The following is an 18,786-nucleotide window of genomic DNA, read 5'->3' as shown; positions in this document are numbered from 1 at the left end:
TTTTAGTTTACTCAGTAGCACCTGAGTAGCCAGCACGCTTACTGTCACATAGCAGGTGCTCAGTAAATGTTCATTTATAGACCCACCATGAGGTTTGAATCTGAATTGGAATTGTGGAGAAGGTATTTGGATTATAGTGAATATTTTCAGGCCCATCGCCTCAGAGAACATTTCCTTAGAAGAAAAGGACATGCCAAATGTGGTAGAATGGGTGTGTGTTTTTCTTCCAAGAATGTGACATTGAAATCAAAGAGTAGAGAATGAAGAGAAACCTCCTTGTATCTAAGTCACACCCACTTTGTAAGCTACAGAATCTACTACATCACACGAATCGACTACATCACGTGTCAACTTCTATCACTGTTGTCCATGGCTTTAAGTTCCAACAATATTGATGCTTCTGTGTGTTTTTCAAACATTGTCCACTCTCGTTCTATAAGCCTTTGACTATATGCTTTCCCATTTAGAATGCTGCATGGTCATCTGTGTGACAAACACCTAATCATTGTTGCTAAAGATTCATGCCAAGGGTTACCTCTTTTTTTTCCCAAGGAGATTTAAATATTCCTCTCTCTGGGCTCCACATCCACATTATATGTCACCCTCATAGGCTTATCACACTACATTATAACCATCTGTGTACATTTCTCACCCCAGCACATGGGTCTGTGATGCTTAGCATGTACCTGATACATCGGATGCTCAATAAGTATTTGTTGCATTCATGATAACCAAAGCTAATATTTTTTAGCACTTCCTTTCCATAAGGTGGAGGATTTTGCCTCTTTTCCTTCTCTCCTACTTTCCCAAAGGAGGAGTGACTTACCTGCCTGATGAGAGCACATCCAACCGTGCATAGCCCAGTAACTTCTCAGCATCTTCTCTTCTGTGCTACCTGTCTGCAGGATGTCTGATTCTCTCTGCCATCCCTTAGGATGTTGGGGATACTTTTACTGTTTCCTCTGGCTGCAAATGGGAAGGAGCAGTTTGTTTAATACAGCGGAGATAGCATTAGAAGGCTTGTTTGGCCGCAGATCTCAGTTCATGCTCCAATTCATCTTTATCATTAATCAGGTTGTTATCTTGCTCTCCATTTGTCTTACTCTAGTGTCTTATTTATCTGTTGGCAGAACAAACCGGGGCATTATCTATTGTTCTCCTTGAATCCAGCAGTAAGGAAACTGAAGCTAAATAATCTTCTAACATCAGGCAGAAAGTGCCAGTACACAAGAAAACTGAAAGCCCAGGTTTTAGAGTCAAAAATCACAGTGAAATTTTGCTTAACTATTTGAATAAGCTTTTTAAAAAATCAAGGAAAGCCCTTTCTTTCAATAAATAATAGCTATTTTCTATCCAGTGCTTATTATATACCAAGCAATACTTTAAGCCGTTTATACATATTCATGTATTCAAGGCTTACAACACCTCTTTGGAGTATGTGCTATTATTATCCCCATTTTCTAGATAATAAATGTTTTGCTCAAATTCACACAACTAATAAGTGGCAGAACTAAGATTGGGACTGGTCAGTACATACTCTTAACCATTATACTATACTACCTTTCATATTATCTACCTAGAAGAAATATAATAGTGACAATTCCCCTATTTAAAAAAAGGTGGCAAAAGACTTAATTACACATAAAAGAAGATATACAAATAGTCAACATGAAATGGTATTCAATATCAATTATTAGGAACATATGAATAAATCACAATGAGGCTCCACTGCAGACTCATGGAATGAGGACATTAAAGAGACTGGCCACCCCAAAAGTCATCAAAGACGTGGAGAAACTGGGACTTTCATATATTGCTCATGAGAGTGTAAAATGGCACTTTTTTTTTTTTTTTTAAACAATTCTGTTTGAGTTTTAATTTTTATTCTGGTAACATACAACCTAAAATCTCCCATTTTAAACATTTCCAAATATACAGTTCAGTTGTATTAATTATATTCATAATGTGGTATAGTCATTTTGGAAAATGCTTTAGCAGTTTTGTTTATTTTTAATATTTATAAACATGTCCCTACCCTCTGACCCAGCAAATCTACTCCAAGGTATTCACCTGAAAGAAATAAAAGCATATGTTCACAAGAAGACTTGTCTAAGAGTGTTCTTAGCTTTGATTTGTTCATAAGAGCCAAAGACTGGAAACAGCCCAAATGTCTATCAAAAGATAAATAGAGAAACAAATTTTGGTGAGTTCACACTCAATTCATCAATTAAAGAGGAACAAACTATTGATTCCTACAAAAATGTGGATGACTAAAAATCATGTTCAGCAAAATAAACCATATATAAAAGAGCACATGCTCTAAAATTCCATTATATGAAATTTTAAAATAGGCAAAACTAATCTATGGTGATAGAAATTAGAACAGTGGTTGCTCTGGGTGAGGAATTTAATGGATAAGGGCATGAGGGAACTTTTTAAGGGGAGGGAAATATTCTTTCTTGATTGTGGTGATGTTTACAGTAGTGTATACATTTGTCAAAACTTATCAAACTGTACAGTTAAAATGGGTACATACTATTATAGTACATTCTACCCCAATAAAGAAATCTTTAAAATGGTTCTAGTGGCAATTCAAGGTGACCATAATTTTTTAATCCTATTGCTGCTTGGCTAAAAGCTTGGGCAGTGGAGTCAGGCAAAATGCATTTAAATTCAGGCTAACCAGAGACTTACCTGCTAAGGTAAGTTGAGAGAATTTACTTAACTTCTCTGAGCCTCAGTTTCCTCATGAGTACAGTGAAGAGAACAGTCATATCTACCTCAGAGGGTCACCATGATAACCAAATAAAATAATTCAGGGAAAATTCTTAGCAGCAGCACTCAACTTTTTTTAAATCATATTTTGTCTATTTTTTGAGGTTTCACATTTCTTTGATTCTTGAAGACTCTTCTCAAGGATTCTGCAGTTTTCTATACAAGTGAAGACTAGTTTTAATTCTAAAGTAAATAATTTTCATTTATATATTGATTTACTGAAAAGTATTTATTGAACGTCACTTTGCCCAGGTGCTTTACTAGATGCTTGGGATACGTCACAGGAAAATAATATCTTCTGCCCTTGTGGTGCTGACATTCAAATGGGGGAGACAGACAATGCACAATAAACATTATAAATAAGTAAATGATGTAGAAAACTAGAAAGGTGGGGTGATAAATTAGAGTAGGGTAAGGGAAATTGGGAGGCCGATTGGCTGGCAGCTGATGGAACTGAATTTTTTAATTGTGAGTTTATAGGAGGCCTCGCTGAGAAGACAAAATTTAGGCAAAGACTTAAAAGAGGTAAGAGGCAGCTCTGTGGATAGCTGGGGGAAATAGGACAGCCATTGCAAAGACCCAAGTAGGAAGCAAGCTTGAGGTGTTTGTAGAACATCAAGGAAGCTAGTGTGGCTAGAGCAGAGTAAGCAAAAGGTAGACTGGTAGAAGATGAGGTCAGAGAGATAAAAGGGACTTGATCATGTATCGCTTGGTAGGCTATTATAAGGATTTACGATTTTCTAGTAACGCAAGAAGCCATTGTATGGTTTTGAGCTGAGAAGTGACATGATCCGACCAACTCAATTTGGAAGGATCACTCTAACTCAACTCTGTCCAATAAGTACTTTTTGTGATGATAGGATGGTAGCAATGGGAGTAGTGATAATTGTTCATATTCTGGAAACATTTTGAAGGTAGATGTGATTCCCTGATACAGTGGAAGACTTCCTGGCAGAATGTGAGAGAAATGAGGTAGCCAAAGGTGACTCCAGTATTTTTGACCTCAGCAACTACAAGTATGGAGGTGTCATGAAGTGCAGTGGGGGAAGGCTTAACATAGAGCAGGTTTCGGGGTACAGATGAGGAATTCTGTTCTGGGTGTAAGTCTCAGGTGCTTCATAAAATTTGATTTGCAAAAACCATGAACAATTTTAGCACGTCACACTTCACTGAAGGGACAGGCATCCTCTGGAATACAACTGGAGAACATGGCTAGTGAGTGTACAGCTGAGGTTCCTTCCTTACAGACATTGTCTAGTTCAGAAAAAATCATATCCAAAGGGACCTTGGAGCCTCTGTGGTTGCTTTTTTTCCCCTTAAATTATGACTTAGGTCCTAAGAATTATAGATAGGGAAAAGTTTGTTGAATATGCCGAGGTGGGGGGAGGGGGAGGGGGGAACAAACAGAAAAGTGCAAACTCCCCTTTCTGTTTACTTTGAAAGGGAACTTTGCTCAAAGAGCTTTCATGGTCATCAAAGCGTGTAGTGGGCTATAATTATGTTTGACTTCTGCCCTTCACCACAGAAGAAATAATATGTTCACACAGCCTGTCTTATTTCACTCTGGAATCCCTGTGTTTTCTGTTTTGTTTTGTTATCCTGGTCCACTTGAGCTGCCCCTATCTTAGCCCTGTGGCCTGGCATTGGCTGTGGAGTCTAGATCTCCTTTTCTTGGGTCTGCCCTGGGGCCATTTTGGTGGCTGCCACCTAGGCTATAGGTGTGGGTTCTGGCTTTCCCCTGGCTGTGAAAAGGAAAACAATTTAATCCTAAAAGCTTTTCTAACCATGGCTTTGATTGTTTCAGTGGCTAACTCTCATTCCTCCATTTTGACGTAGACAATTTTTTCCACATTAATTAATTCCCGCCAGATCAGGGGAGCTTGATATGAGATCCCACAGAGGTGGTGACTGTGACTCAGCTTGTTGGGAAGCTGCCTTATGCTTTCTACCAATGTCCTGTGGCAGGTCCCATTACCATGGGAAACTTTTATATATTCTGTCTTATGGACTATTTTGAACTTTGGCAATGATGTGTGAGAGTGTGTGCACACATGGGTGTCTGGGGTTGCTGCTCGTGGTGGTGCTTCCAAGCAGGACGTCTCTGGCTGTGGTCTTTTTCTTCAGCATATTTAACTAACTTTTCCTTATAAATATCCTTCCATTCTCATCTGAGGGAAGAATTTTATGATTTAAAAGACCAGGCTCACAACTGCACGTATCTCTGGTTTCCCTATGTTTTCTTTTCTCAGTCTTGTGGAAAACTTTTTCTAAACTATCTCTAAGCACATTCTTGCCATATTTTCTAACTGTAAAATCTATGTTAACTGGACTGCTTGGGGAATTGGGTGCCTGGTTAATTGAATTTTCAGGGTTACGAGACGTGAGCACAAAAAAATCATTTTTTCCTCCCAGATTGTTAATATCTTCCCCAAAATGCTTGTGCTCACATTTCTACCATAAGTAAACAGAATGTGGCAAACATAATGGAATCACTTTGATGCTTCATGATTTTGACATCCCATTAGTGATTTAATTCTGAACAACCACTTCAAATGTTTGAGCTAGAAGAAATCTGGTTCAATTCCCTTACTTTATAGGATGAGGAACCAAGATCTGGAGAAGTTGGGAGCTTTCCAACATCCGTTAATGGCACGTCTGGGTCCAGAGTGGTGGGTAAGAACCTGGGCTCTGGAATCAGGCTGGCGTGAGTCTGGCCTTTGACACTTTCTAGCTGTGTGTGCGGTTTTGAAAGTGTCAGTAGCTTGCTTGGTTTCCTCATCTGGAAAGTGGTGTTAGTAATAGTATTAGTTTCCTGCAGCTACTGTAATAAATGACCACAAACTCCAGTGACTTAAAACTATACAAATTTAGTATCTTATAGTTCTGGAGGTCAGAAGCCAAAATGGGTCTCACTGGGCTAAAGCCAAGGTGTCAGCTGGGCAGCGTTCCTTTGGAGGCTTGAGGGGAGAATTTTTTTTTTTTTTTTTTTTGCCTTTTCTGGCTTCTAGAAGCTGCCCACCTTCCTTGGCTCAGGGCCCCCTTCTGCCATCTCCAAAGCTAGCAGCATCCAGCTGAGCCATGCTCACGCTGACATCTTCCTAGTTCTCTTCTGTCTCCTCTTCCCCATTTAAGGATCCTTATGACTGTATTGGGCTCCCCTGAAAAACCTGAGATTTGTTCCCTATTTTAAGGTCAGCTGATTAGCAACTTTAATTCCGTCTGCAAATTTAATTCCCAATTGCCATGTAACCTAAGATATTTATAGGTTTGGAGGATTAGGACATGGACATCTTTAGGGGAACTTGATTCTGCCTACTGCAGACAAGAGTGAGAATTAAATTGTTACCCAGATCTAGTGTGAGAATTAAATAATATACATGCTTAGACATTTCAGTAAAAATGAAAAAAATGGTGACGATGATGTCAACAGCTAATATTTTAGAGAATGGTGTGTGCCAGGCAAAGTAATCATTTTAAATGTATGACCTTATTTTTCCTTCAAAACAACTCTAAGGAGGCCAGTATTAATATTATCGCTATTTTACAGACAAGGAAACTGTAGCTTAAAGGGCTTCCATGACATGGCCCTAGAGCATGCAACCTGGAATCCAGGACAAGCCTGGGAATCAGGCTTGCTTTATGCCAGTCTCGGCCTGTGCTGCTACACTGGTTATCATCACCATTAAAAACCAGGTCTACTAGTTAGTTCCCATCCCAAAGTTCTTTAAATTAACTGACATTACTGCCCAGTCATTACTAAGCACCCATGAGTATGCAAGAAGTGTGAAGCTTCCTACTCATACAGTTGCCAGGATGTGTTACTTTTTAACTTGCTACCACCAACTTTACCACCCACCTACACTTTGTGGATAATTTGTCTGATTTCATAAACCAGCTCAAAGTATAATATTGTGTACAAGAACATTGAGTGTTTTCATTTTTCTTGTATCATCACCTTTACCAGTCCCCTCTTTCCTTTCAGGACATTTGCAAATCACTTTGGTGCCACCGAGTGGGCCACAGGTGCGAGACCAAGTTTATGCCTGCAGCAGAAGGGACCGCTTGTGGCTTGAGTATGGTAAACTGCATACTTGTTAGTTTTTAGTGCTAGAAACTTGTTAAGGCCTAGAACCCAGACTATCTGTACTGTGACCCCAGAATGGAATGCCTTGGCTGCATATAGTTTCTGACTTTTCTTTAGAATACCCAGCAGCTATTATAAAATTTAATGCTAATATAACCCAGTTAACGCAGTTGTTTAAGAAGATTTTTTTAAGTTTCGTTTTGCCCCATTGTTTTCCTTTTTGAGATGGAGGCTTGGATCAAAATATTCTTTATTTCAATGGGCAAGGAGGTTTTACTGTTTGCCTTTTATCCTTGATGTAAAGGCCTCAGGAATCAGGCAAAGGAATGACTGTCCCTCCACAACATGGCCAGCGCCCCTCACTTCACCTCACTGGACCTGCTCTTGAGCTTCTGAACTGCTCCTTAGATTCTCAGCACTTACGGTGAGGTCCTCATTGAAGAGGAAGAGACATCTCCATGGATGTTGTACCAGAAAATCTTTTGCCAGAAACATCTTTCACCCAAAGACTCCACATGAAGAACCATGTTTTCATTGACGAACTTCTATATGTTAGTTTTTCTTTTTCTTTCCCTTTCCTGGTAGAGTCTGGAGGGGAAAATGCACTTGAGAACCCTGTAAATGCTCCAGATTTGGGGAGCTCATTTTAAAGACTGCAATATAGGAACTATGGTTGATGAGGAAGGGAGAGATGTTACAGATTTGTTCATCTCTGTTATTGGCTCTTTCAAGGCAGCACAAGCCCCCAAAGAAGAATTGGGCATTGAAAGTTAATTCAACTCCACAATAATTTATCAACTACTAGCTATCGGGAACTGGAGACTCTAGAGATATGAAGATAAATCTCAGTCCTAAACCTTCACAAGTTCACAGTTGAGTGGGGAGACCTGTTAGAAGCCAATGCTTTGTTTTTTTTTTTTTATTTTTTTAAAACATACCTTCTTTAGAGCATGTAGTTGCTAGTGAAGCCTGGATGAATGGGAGACAAATCTTGCTTAGGATTTGACATGCACCTAGGAAAGCTACAATGAGAGGTTCACTAAGATGGCCCTTGGGGTTTGAATTGAAGTTCTCCCACTGGATGAGATAAAGGGAAGACTTCTCAGGGAGAGACAAACAATAGAGACAGAGACACAGGAACACGAAAATAAATGAGTGTTCAGTAAACCCTTTCAGATATTTGCTAAGGCATTTAGTCAATACCTCTTAAAAGATTTATTATTTAAACTTTTTTATTTTAAAGAAAAATCAATATTTTAAAAACTGCAGGGTTGCAGGCAATTTTTGATCGGATGTACTGGCCTTAGATAATTCCAATAAGGATTCTCACTGAAAAGGTTAATAAGAGTCTATTTTGTTGTGGACTTGCAAAACAGTGAATCAGTTGAATAACTGAAAATGTACGTACTGCTCAAGCCATTTTTATTTTTAAAGAATCAAAAGTTACAACTTAAAACTTAAAGATTAGTGGGTATGGGATTCAGTTTCTTTTCATTAAAAGGCAAGGGGCTGAAACATAAGAGGAAATGTACAAAACAATGTACACTAAATGAGAGTGGTGATAAATGACATAGGTCTAAGGTTTGTTGCATAAATACACCAGGGATCTAAGTTCTTGCAGGGACTATAATGCCCTTAGATTAGAAGTAAGTTAATATAACATGAAACGAATCAGGCCAGAAATGAAAAGTCTTGCCCCTCCCTCCCCCACTCTACCCCCTACTTCCCTATTCCCCACTTACTTAAAAATACCAGGGCTATACTTATGTTTCAGAGAAAAGCCCTCAACTAGAGCGTCGCCCTCAGTAGAAAGCATTCCATTAAGTCCCGACTATCACCCCAGGCTAATAGTTACTGTGTTCATATCTATATTCCTCTGATTCTTTCTTCACTACGGCGTGCCATGGGTATTTATTAGACTGTAAATGCCGTGAAGCCATGGCTATGGTTTACCCATGTTCTGTCTCCATCTGGCGCAGAGTAGCAGCTGCTCAAGGTCTTGTTTGTTCATTTTATTTGTTTTCAACTAGAACCCAATAGAATCCTTTCCCATGCCCTCTCTAGTTGTTTAGGGATATTTGCATCATGAAAACTCAGTAAATGTAGGAGAATGTGAAAGCCACGTACATTTATCTGGAGTCAGGTATTTGCCTAAGTCATGGCCATTCCATTTGAAATTAGAAGCAGCACTAGAAATATATATGTTTGGGTGGATAGATAAAATCCTCTGTCTGTATACATTTTATATTCTACAGATTATGTGAAGAGTTTTATAAACACATATGTGTGAGTGTATTCCTATATATTCCTGATTTCTATACCGACTGAAAAAGAGGGTCAGCAGTCTAACCCAATACTAGGGTGAATACTGAAATAAAAGAAAGTCAAATGAATCGAATGATTTAAATAGTCAGAAACTGATTTCCAAATAAGAAATGTGAATAGAACTGAAAAACATGGATTGGCAATTGGTCTCTGAGGTGAGTTGTATTATGTCTCCCCTTTATTAGGAGCTATGGCTCTTGCATTTAAATCAGTCTTGGCTACTTGTGTTGCTACTTCTGTAGCTGTGTGACTCTGAGCAAATTATTTAGTATTTCTTTGCTAAGTTTCTCTCATCTAGAGAATGGGAATAATAAGTTTGTAACACCTGTGCCTTTTGGGAAGCTCATTTGCCATACTGTCCGTCAAGTTGTTGGCACCATTTGGGGGCATATAGAGCCAAGTACAGCTGCTGTTACTTTGTTTCAGTCATTAAGCTCAGAGATTCCAGGTAGGGAAGATGCATGGCTGTAGTAGACAAAATCCTCAAATGACTGATCGCTTTCCCCACAAACGTTCTCAATGATGTTACAAGATTTCATGCCAAGTCCAAAATGGCAATTAATCCAGGGAATTAAAAACAGAAGAATTAACCAGCACATGGCAAGAATTTGAAGAAAGGAAGCAATATCTTAACCTAGACAAAGCGCACTAACAAGCAGGCCACACAATAAACAGCCACAAAGCCAAATGTATCACAAGGGAGAAGTGAAGAGTCGAAAGTCAAACAACCTCCCCATAATTTTGTAACCAAACCCCTGCTCCTCAGCCAAACATGGCAGGGTCCAAATCCCAGCCCTTTGGATCTAATTGCAGAGGTTTTCAGGAAAGTGTGCAGTTACGCTAAATCATGCAGAACTTGCTCATAATAAAAACAGTGCTGAAAAAAAAAAAAAAAACCCACTACCAGAGGCTAATGCAACCCCTGTGGAGAGAGATGACCAGTGAAGCATGGAATGTATTACAAAGGAGAACTCAAATGAAAAGGCTAGGGCAGGAAATAGCTCCTGCCCCAGTTTGAGCAGATCATTTGCCAGTGAAAGATCCAGAGCTAATTCATCAAAGACACTCAGACTCTAAAACGGGGACCTTTTGAACAAGACAAAGGGTATCATCTGAAGAGCAGAATTTGTGCAGACTGAAAGCTATTCAGTTTTACAAGAAATGTCCCATAGTAATGGTTTAGAAGAAACAAAAATATAACATACACATAGTTGAATCTGTCTTTGTGATGAGTTAATCATTCAAAATGATAAATTTTGTGTTAATATCTTACAAGCTGTTTCTCCTTGAGTAAGGGATCCCAACTGTTCAAGGGAGACTGTTGCAATTTTATCTGTTGACTCCCTTGGCTGTCCAGTGGAATCTTATCTGACTGTCTCACCTTGACAGCTCACAAAGCATGTAATCTTGAGCCTGCTGGTGATAGGTGTCCTTCTCTCTAGATGTCAGTCTTTCAAAACTCAGAGTAACTGGGTGTTTATAAAGCGCAGCAAGCGTAGGAATTCTATCCAGTTGTCATGCCTTTTCCTCTTTGCGAGCAGACTTGTTTTTCCCTTGACCGCACAGGTTTTGCATCTATCCCCGCTTTTCCAGGTGGTCTCTGACAGGACACATGTCACCCACTCTTTTCACAGTGGTGTCGGCGAGGTCAGTGTGTCAAGTTTGGGGAACATGGTCCCCGGCCCGTCCACGGCCAGTGGTCCACCTGGTCGAAGTGGTCAGAATGTTCCAGAACATGTGGCAGTGGAGTCAAGTACCAGGAGAGACAGTGCAACAGCCCCAAGTAAGACTCCAAGGAAAGTCAGTGTTCCTAAGACTGGAGCCTGCAGCTGTTTTTAAGTGTGGTTTCCTCTCCCTCCTTAACAGTAATCAACAGAGTTTTGCTCTTTGCCTATAAAGGTTAAATGTACTAGAGGGAGGGGATGGCGGCAGAAACAAAAAAAAAAGTCTACAAATGAGTTATGCTGTGTGTGAATATCATGCTCAAAGACTCCAGAGTCTGAGCTACTTTGTTCTACTAAACTAGGGCTACATAATCACGCAATCAAATGCCTGTGATGTTGGCTGCTGGGCTGTGTGTGTCTCTCAAATGGTTAAGCTGGAGAAAGTATGCTGATTTTTGCCGTGCAGGAATGTACATTAGCACGTGTTGACAGGTCTGCCTGACTTTTCAGGAGAAACCAGAAATCAAAAAAAAAAAAAAAATTAATGTGTGAAATTTTCCAATTTTTAAAATATTGACAGTGAATTCCATCCAGAAAAAATGCTGTGAGAAGTAATCAAAACATCTAAGGATTGGAATTGGCCGGTGAACTCCAGTCCATACCCTGTGCGTGCGGAGGTGGTTTTATGTTACTTTTATCTACTCTCACGTGAAACACCTGTGAGATACACATCTCCCAATCAATATGGTGAAGTAGAAAGAGCTCAGGGTTGGAGAGAGAAAGACAGAACTCCATCACATGTCTGCCACTGTGTGGCCCTGGAAAAGTCTCGGAGCACTGAGCTTGGATTTAATGAATAAAATGGAGATAATAATAACTTCCCTTGGGAGGTCTGGGCAGGATTAGAAATTCTGTCTGCTGAGCATCTGACAGTCGGGGGAACATCCAGTGGGTGCTCAACAAAAGATTCCAAGGTCCACATGGATTGCATCTTCCCCGTCCCAAGCTCACCAAGAGAACCAGGTAATAGAGGGTCAGCTCTCAGAAGTTAACGGGGAGAGGCCTCAGTGATAACAATGGACTTGGGAGAGTTGTTGAGGGTGAGAGAATGAAAAGAAAGTGATGGGGCCTTGGGCAATAGTGGATTTAATTTTGTAACAAGATTTGGTTGGTTAGCATAGTATGGAGGTTCACTGCACAGTCTCCAAAGCCCAACCACCTGAGTTTGCATCCTGGGCTGCCACTTCCTAGCTGTGTGGCCACAGGCAACTCACTCTCCTCACCTCGGGTGCTCCTCTGGAAAACTGGGATGACGGTAGTACCTATAGCTGCTGAGTTAAGGTTTGTAAAGTGCTTACAAAAGTGTCTGGCATGTTGTAAGCATTGTATAAATGTGTGGTAAATAGAGAATTTAAATAAATGATGAAATTAGAGCAAAGGGGAATTTTAAAAGAGAAAAATGGTTCTTTGTCTAAGTCAGCTGTCTGAACTAGAGAAAAGGGCTAACTTGTTCCAAAATATCACTGAGGGTTTTGAGATCATTTGACTGTGATTTGCTGGGTGCTTTGGGGACGTCTCAGTCTAACCCAAGGATTCTCAACCTTGGCACTGTTCATTTTGGGCCTGATCATGGTTTGTCATAGGGGGCTGTCCTGGGCAGGTGGGATGTTTAGCAGCATCCCTGGCCTCTATCCGTTAGATGGTTGGCACCTTCCTCCCCAGTTGTGACAACCCAAAGTGTCTCTAAACATTGCCAAGTGCCGCTTGGGGGCAGAATCACCTCTGGTTGAGAATCACTGGTCCAGTAATTGGGTACAATAGTGAGGAGGCTTGCAATGCATTTATAACCTTTCCCAGATTATTAAAACTACCCTCTTGATACTTAGAGTGTAGACTGTATCTTGGATAGAATTGTTAAAATCATTATATTACTTACATTTTTGCAGCATATTTCATGGATCTGGTTTTCATACATCACAGCATTTTACAATCTAGATATTTTCCCAAGAAAGAAATAGATTACCTAATTTAATAGCTCTGCTGGTAAAGTACATGAATGACACCCCTGAGATTTAAATTAAAACCTCTCTCATATCTGTGGGATTGAGAACTCTTGTTATAATAGGGCATTGTTCATGGAAATATCATATTGTAGTTTTAGAGATGCTTAACGAAAGAATTAATCACTAAAGTAGTTTCACTTGGTGCAGTTTTATCATTTTTAAACGATTAAGGCTAATCAGGACAGTGTTTACTTTAACTGTGCATGAAGTCACAAATAAAACAAGTCGATGATTGGCTATCCCAAAACAGTTTAATTAATTGTTCTCTGTTCTTATTTCACTTTGTGGTAGTAAGCTGTTTTTTCCCCCTAGTTCAAGTTACTGACTTCTTTCTTGCTTCATTTTAAACATTTGGTTGTGTTCACATCACTCGGCATAATCATTTTCATTTTCTCATGTGAGAAGCAGTATGAGCTTTCTATTTCATATACAATAATGACGGTTTTTCCAGGACATGTTTTATTTCATAAAAAATGAATTCTTCTCAAATAATTCATGGATTTATCAAATATTTGAACCTCAAAGCAGTGTAAGGGTTATCTGGTTCCGGAATCACCAACGCTAGACACGTGGCCCTTCTTTTCCCATGTCCATGGCAGCCATTTTTAATTGATGAAAGCACTATTTTCTACTGGGTCCTCTGATGCTTCAGAAACCTTCCCAAAACATTCCTGCGGGTATTTGCTTCCAGTCAGGTTGGAATTGGCATGTGAGTTGAAACCCGTTGTCCAATCCAGTTATTTCACAGGTGGGTGTCAGGGGAGGAGGAGGACTTAGAGCAGCAGCACCTGCTCAGCCCCCACACTGGAAATGGCAAGCGCAGACCAAGACCCCACAGTCTTAGTCCTTTGACTTTTTTTTGGTTCCTTGGCTATTCGATTATTATATTGTAAGAGAGCCTAGTGAACTTCCTATAAGCTCTGTTCAAGGAATTTAGTAATAACATTCTAGAACTTTCCAGAAAAGTGAGTCTATTTGAGAAAGAATAATATTCCACTTATGGCAATGCAACTTAGCAGATGGAGCTAGGAGTAAAGTCATGGCTCCAGAATAATTGAATTGAATCTGTGACTCATTCTTCAACCAGTAATTTCCAGGCTCAGCTGCTTATCAGACTCATCAAGGGTTCTATAAAAAATACTGATTTCTGGATCTGCCCCATCATATTTTCTTATTGAGAAAGTCTTGGAGGACTAGGAAGCTAGCAGCTAGCTGTTTCAGCTCCCACAAGTGTTTCTGATAAGCACCCATCTATCATCATCATCTTTTGCAGTCAGAACCTGATGGAGAGCCAAATATGGCTATACTTCATAGCAGTGTGATATAAAGACAAACACATGCGCCTAGAAATTTGTTTCCTGAATGGTTCTATTTTTATTTTTAATCTTAAGGAAATTATTACACCAAGGGGGATGCCATGGTAGAATTTTCTTTTATTTTATCCTATCATTCATGTTTAAAGCTGCAGAAAAGTGCTGGTATTTGAGAACTTGGTGAAAAAGCCCAGATTCTTGCTCTTTGTTATTCTGATCACTTTGACCTTATCCCATAATAAAAAATGAAATATGTCAGTATGTAAAAACCGTATAGTATAATGCCCAACACAGTGTGGGCACTTAACATGTGAGTATAATTGGATTTTTAAAATAGCTACAATTTATTTGTGCTAACTCTGCCCTAGACACTGCCCTAAACTCTTGACAAGATTATCTCAGTTAATTGTCACAATGATTCCCCCTTTACAAAAGAGGAGGTTAAATGAAATGGCCTCAAATCAAACTGGGAAGAGGCAGAGAGAATATTTAAACCCACACCTGCCTCATTATAAAAGGCCTACTCCCTAACCAGTGTGAATTACTTACTGCCTTTCTCCCCCATCCCCTCCCCTCCCCACAACTGCCCAACTCTGGTAAATGCAGGCAGAGAGAAGGTGAAGAATCCTGGACAGACTCAAAGATCTGCGTTTTAGCTCTGCCCTGTCTCTTTCTAGCTGTGTGACCTTCATTCAGTAAGTTTTGTGAGCTCTATAAGCTGTTTTTCACTTCATCTATAAAACAAGGGGACAGCTATATGAGCTTTGAGGTCTTTTCCTTGTTATAACTTCTGTGAGTTGAAAAGGAACACATGTGGCCCTCTTTCACTTTATTGGGTGTAACTAGTCCAAATGAGGGCTATTTGTTAAATCTCAGACAGAAAGTCTTAAACTGAGAAATTAATTTTAAATGTGCCTTCTAAAGATTACCAGGAATATCAAGGATGCTTTAAGGTTTTCCTAAATGCTATTTAGATAATGATTTAAGAACTCTTCAGGGATTTGATCTGGTACAAGTTTGCTGCATGGTCAAGTGGTTGCTCCAGAACGTTTTGAAACAGCATAAAGTCTCGTTCTGGCAGTGTGACGCTCCCCATTTCTGTTGAATCCATTTTAACATGCAGTTGTAAGAGGATTTGATAAAATATGCTGAAGCAAATCCAAGGGTGTTTTATAGCATACTCATGCTTCCTAGAAGAGACAAGGAATTTCAATCACATAAATTTATTAACCTGGAGCCTCCTTTCATGCTATATGTTGGCACTGAATTTTTATATGCGATGAATCGTAGTTGGGTTTCAGCCTTTGGCCAAAAGAAAGGCACAGAAAGAAGCAATTGCTTTGTGCAATGGAGGAAGCCAGTAAGATGTTAGTGGTAATTTTCAGTTTGGTTTTTGCTCCTTTTTTAAAAAATTTTGCTTTCTGGTTTTGGCAGGTTGGAATCTGCCTACCAAGACCTTAATGAGGTTGCTACTAGAATGTAATTACTTATGCTCTGATGGGATTCCTTACTCTGGAAATCCATTTCCCATTGTACTTGGCAGGAATGGTTTAGACCACCTGCAAAGTCAGAAAATAACTATGTAGATGAAAATAGGGGAATGCTTTTCCTCAGCGTTTAGAAACAGTTGAACAAAACACACACAAGTCAGACAATAATCATAATATCAGTTCAGTGACTGTCAAAGCTGGATTGGAGAACAGGGCTTGGGCACCCAGGCAGATGGAGCGTCTTCCTGCTACCTCTTCCCAGTGACCTGGCTTCTACATACCAGCAGGTGATGGCAAAGCGTAGGAAACACTGAGTTGAGAAGTGGGTGAAAAGCTGGGGAGGTAGGTTGTTTCAGCGTTTGAGCAGTTTTTGATACCAACATATAGGGCATGTGTGTTGTGCTAGCACACATGTAAAGACATTAATAAGAACATTTAGGTGTATTTACAGATTTCCCTAACAAATCAAGGAAGATGAATGTCAAGAATATCCTTCCATGAAATGGTTTTTAAGGAAATTGCCAGAAACTAAAAATTTGAACAGGGATGGCAAATAAGTTTGATCTAACATGCCAATTCCAATTAATGAGCAGGGCTAGTGACTGCCTATGGCTATGCAGAGAAGGATTTTGAGACCATGCTGGATGTCTGAAAAAAGAAAGAAATCCATGATCAATTAGCTAGGTCTGCCATGGATGTAGGAAGTGGCAAGTTGTATGCTACAAATCCCCATTCCTGTAACAGGTGGTATATACTGCATGAACCATGGCAATGCACATCTTGAGTGTCCCCTCCCCCACCTTATACTAGTAACTGTGCTTAATAGTGGGCCCTTTGATTGCTAGCCTATTAAAGTTCTTTAATTTTACTTTTAGGCCTCAGTATGGTGGCAAGTTCTGCCCAGGTTCTAGCCGTATTTATCAGCTGTGCAACACTGAACCTTGTAATGAAAATAGCTTGGATTTCCGAGCCCAGCAGTGTGCAGAATATAACAGCAAGCCTTTCCGTGGATGGTTCTACCAGTGGAAACCCTATACAAAGGTGGAAGGTAACTTGTTCTCTGTGACATTCAAGTAAATATTTCTCTTTGTGGATAGCAATGTGAATGAACAGCGCAGAAGAAATTGCTGCCCCTGTAACAGAGTTTCACCATTTACCTTTCCTTCCGTGGACCTGTCCTGCTCTAGTTTCTCGTTTACTTCCATAGGTTTCGTTTATTTTTCCATGTCTTTTTTCACAGGACACCCCTTTTTTCCCCACAGGTATAAGTCAAAGTGTTCATGTGTTTGAAATGTATGTGTGTTTCTAAATTTACCTTTGACATTTCAGCAATTTAGTCTCCCAGGGATTTTAAGTGGATTTGGTATGAATTGTTCAGACCAAAAACTCATGAAATCATATATGCCCCATAGCGACACCATACTCAGAAAATGGCATGTCAGATGATTACAGATATGGGAAGGCCTATATGTAAAGTAAACGCACACATGAACACACACCGGAACCCACATACACGTAAATAATTTAAAGCTACGGCTTATATCTTACTTTTATAATTAATTTGTTTTTTATTTCAGTTAAATACCACAACATTTCTTTTAGTTACAACATGAAACCTTAATGTACTTAATATTAAATGGAGAACAGTTTAGCTCCCTTTATAAAATTTTTAACCCATAATTTCCATTCACTTAATTTATCAAAACTCATCCATGCTCACTTGAAAAGGGATAAATGTGAAGCCCCAACCGCACAAGTATAGATTGTAAAAAGATTTAATTGGACAACAATTCATATGCGATAAGACTGAGAGCTGTTTTTGTGCAAGAACTCAAAAGGAACCAATATTACCAAGTGCCCGAAAGGAATATAATGTAATAAGAAACATCACTACTACAATTAGAGCCTCCAAACCAAGGGAGATGGTAATACAAGTTTTCTTGGAACTGGTCAGACCATTTCAGGAGCTTTGCTTTTGGTTGGGGCCATGACTGTTTCTCCAGAAGCATGGATAGAGAGAGGAACCAATGTGGGATCAATAGATGTTTACCGTAGAAAAGAAACTAGTTATCTTCAAAAATTTGAAGTGATATCAAATAGAAGGGGATTTAGATTCATTTGAAATAGCTTCAGAGGACAGAATTAATTCAAGAGCAAAGAACTTCCTAGCCATATCATCTCCTTGGAGAGACCTCCTTTGTCCAACCTATTTAAAGAATCCTTCCATTATTCCATTCTTCTAGCCCTTTGTTCTGTTTTATTTTTTATAGCTCTTCTTCATAGGTCATTTATTGTCACCTTTCTCCCCACAAGATCATAAGTACCACAAGGGCAAAGTCTTTGCCCATCTTGAGCATGTCCGCATCACCAGCATCGAGGAACATCACTTGGACCATGTTTATTTATTGCCTATAAGCTTTTGAATTAATTAGTGAATAAATAAATAAGCAATAACTGCCCCAGAAGGAAGTGTGTTCCCTTTGTGAGTAGTAAGCTCTCCATCATGGAGTCATGCTACCAGCTATTGAGTAATTTCCCACGAAGGATGCTGTAGAGCAGGTTCCTGTGGACGATTAGAGGGAACAGTTGCAGGTACTTCACTTCCAGCATTTGAAGATGTATTTTCTCTTTGCTGTAGGTGCCTGTAATCCCATGTTTCTTATCTGTGGCTCTTTCTCCAAGACTCCGTCGTCCTTCCTCTCACTCCCCCTGCTCTTCTTGGCTTTGGTTTCTTTGGTACTCCTTAACTTTTCCCATCCTATAGCTTTCATTCAAGCACAGTATTCACGGAGTCTGTCCTGTTGTCACCCTTTAAAGAGGTTCTGTGGTGAAACATTAGGAGGGTGTTGAGCAAATACATTCTGTAACTTGCAAAATACTTTTTGGTTGCAAAGTTTTTTACACTAATTTTATTTCTGTTTTCACTTAATAAGCAATTTCATTCATTCACACAACATATGTTTACTGAGCACTTAACGCACAGGAGATACTCTGCCACACACAGAGGAGAGTACGTTGAATCAAACAGTCTTAGAAACTCATCCTGGTGAAGGGAGAATGAGAACTTGAGGA

At 39.6% G+C, this 18,786-nt stretch overlaps 1 protein-coding gene across 2 annotated transcripts in view; it reads left to right on the top strand.

Annotated features, from left to right (window-relative positions):
• Positions 1-18,786, top strand: part of ADAMTS18 (ADAM metallopeptidase with thrombospondin type 1 motif 18) — a 156,065-nt gene that overhangs the window by 79,607 nt on the left and 57,672 nt on the right. For both annotated transcript variants that reach the window (XM_037815927.1, XM_037815926.1), the window contains exons 11-13: positions 6,758-6,853; positions 10,819-10,967; positions 16,590-16,762. In XM_037815927.1, coding sequence (XP_037671855.1) covers positions 6,758-6,853; positions 10,819-10,967; positions 16,590-16,762 — 418 coding nt within the window. The remainder of the gene's footprint in view (positions 1-6,757; positions 6,854-10,818; positions 10,968-16,589; positions 16,763-18,786) is intronic.

Source organism: Choloepus didactylus, chromosome 22, assembly GCF_015220235.1.
Source record: "Choloepus didactylus isolate mChoDid1 chromosome 22, mChoDid1.pri, whole genome shotgun sequence".
In the NCBI taxonomy this organism is placed as follows: domain Eukaryota; kingdom Metazoa; phylum Chordata; class Mammalia; order Pilosa; family Megalonychidae; genus Choloepus; species Choloepus didactylus.
Note: the sequence above shows the minus strand (reverse complement) of the source record. Positions and strands in the feature narration are given on the sequence as shown.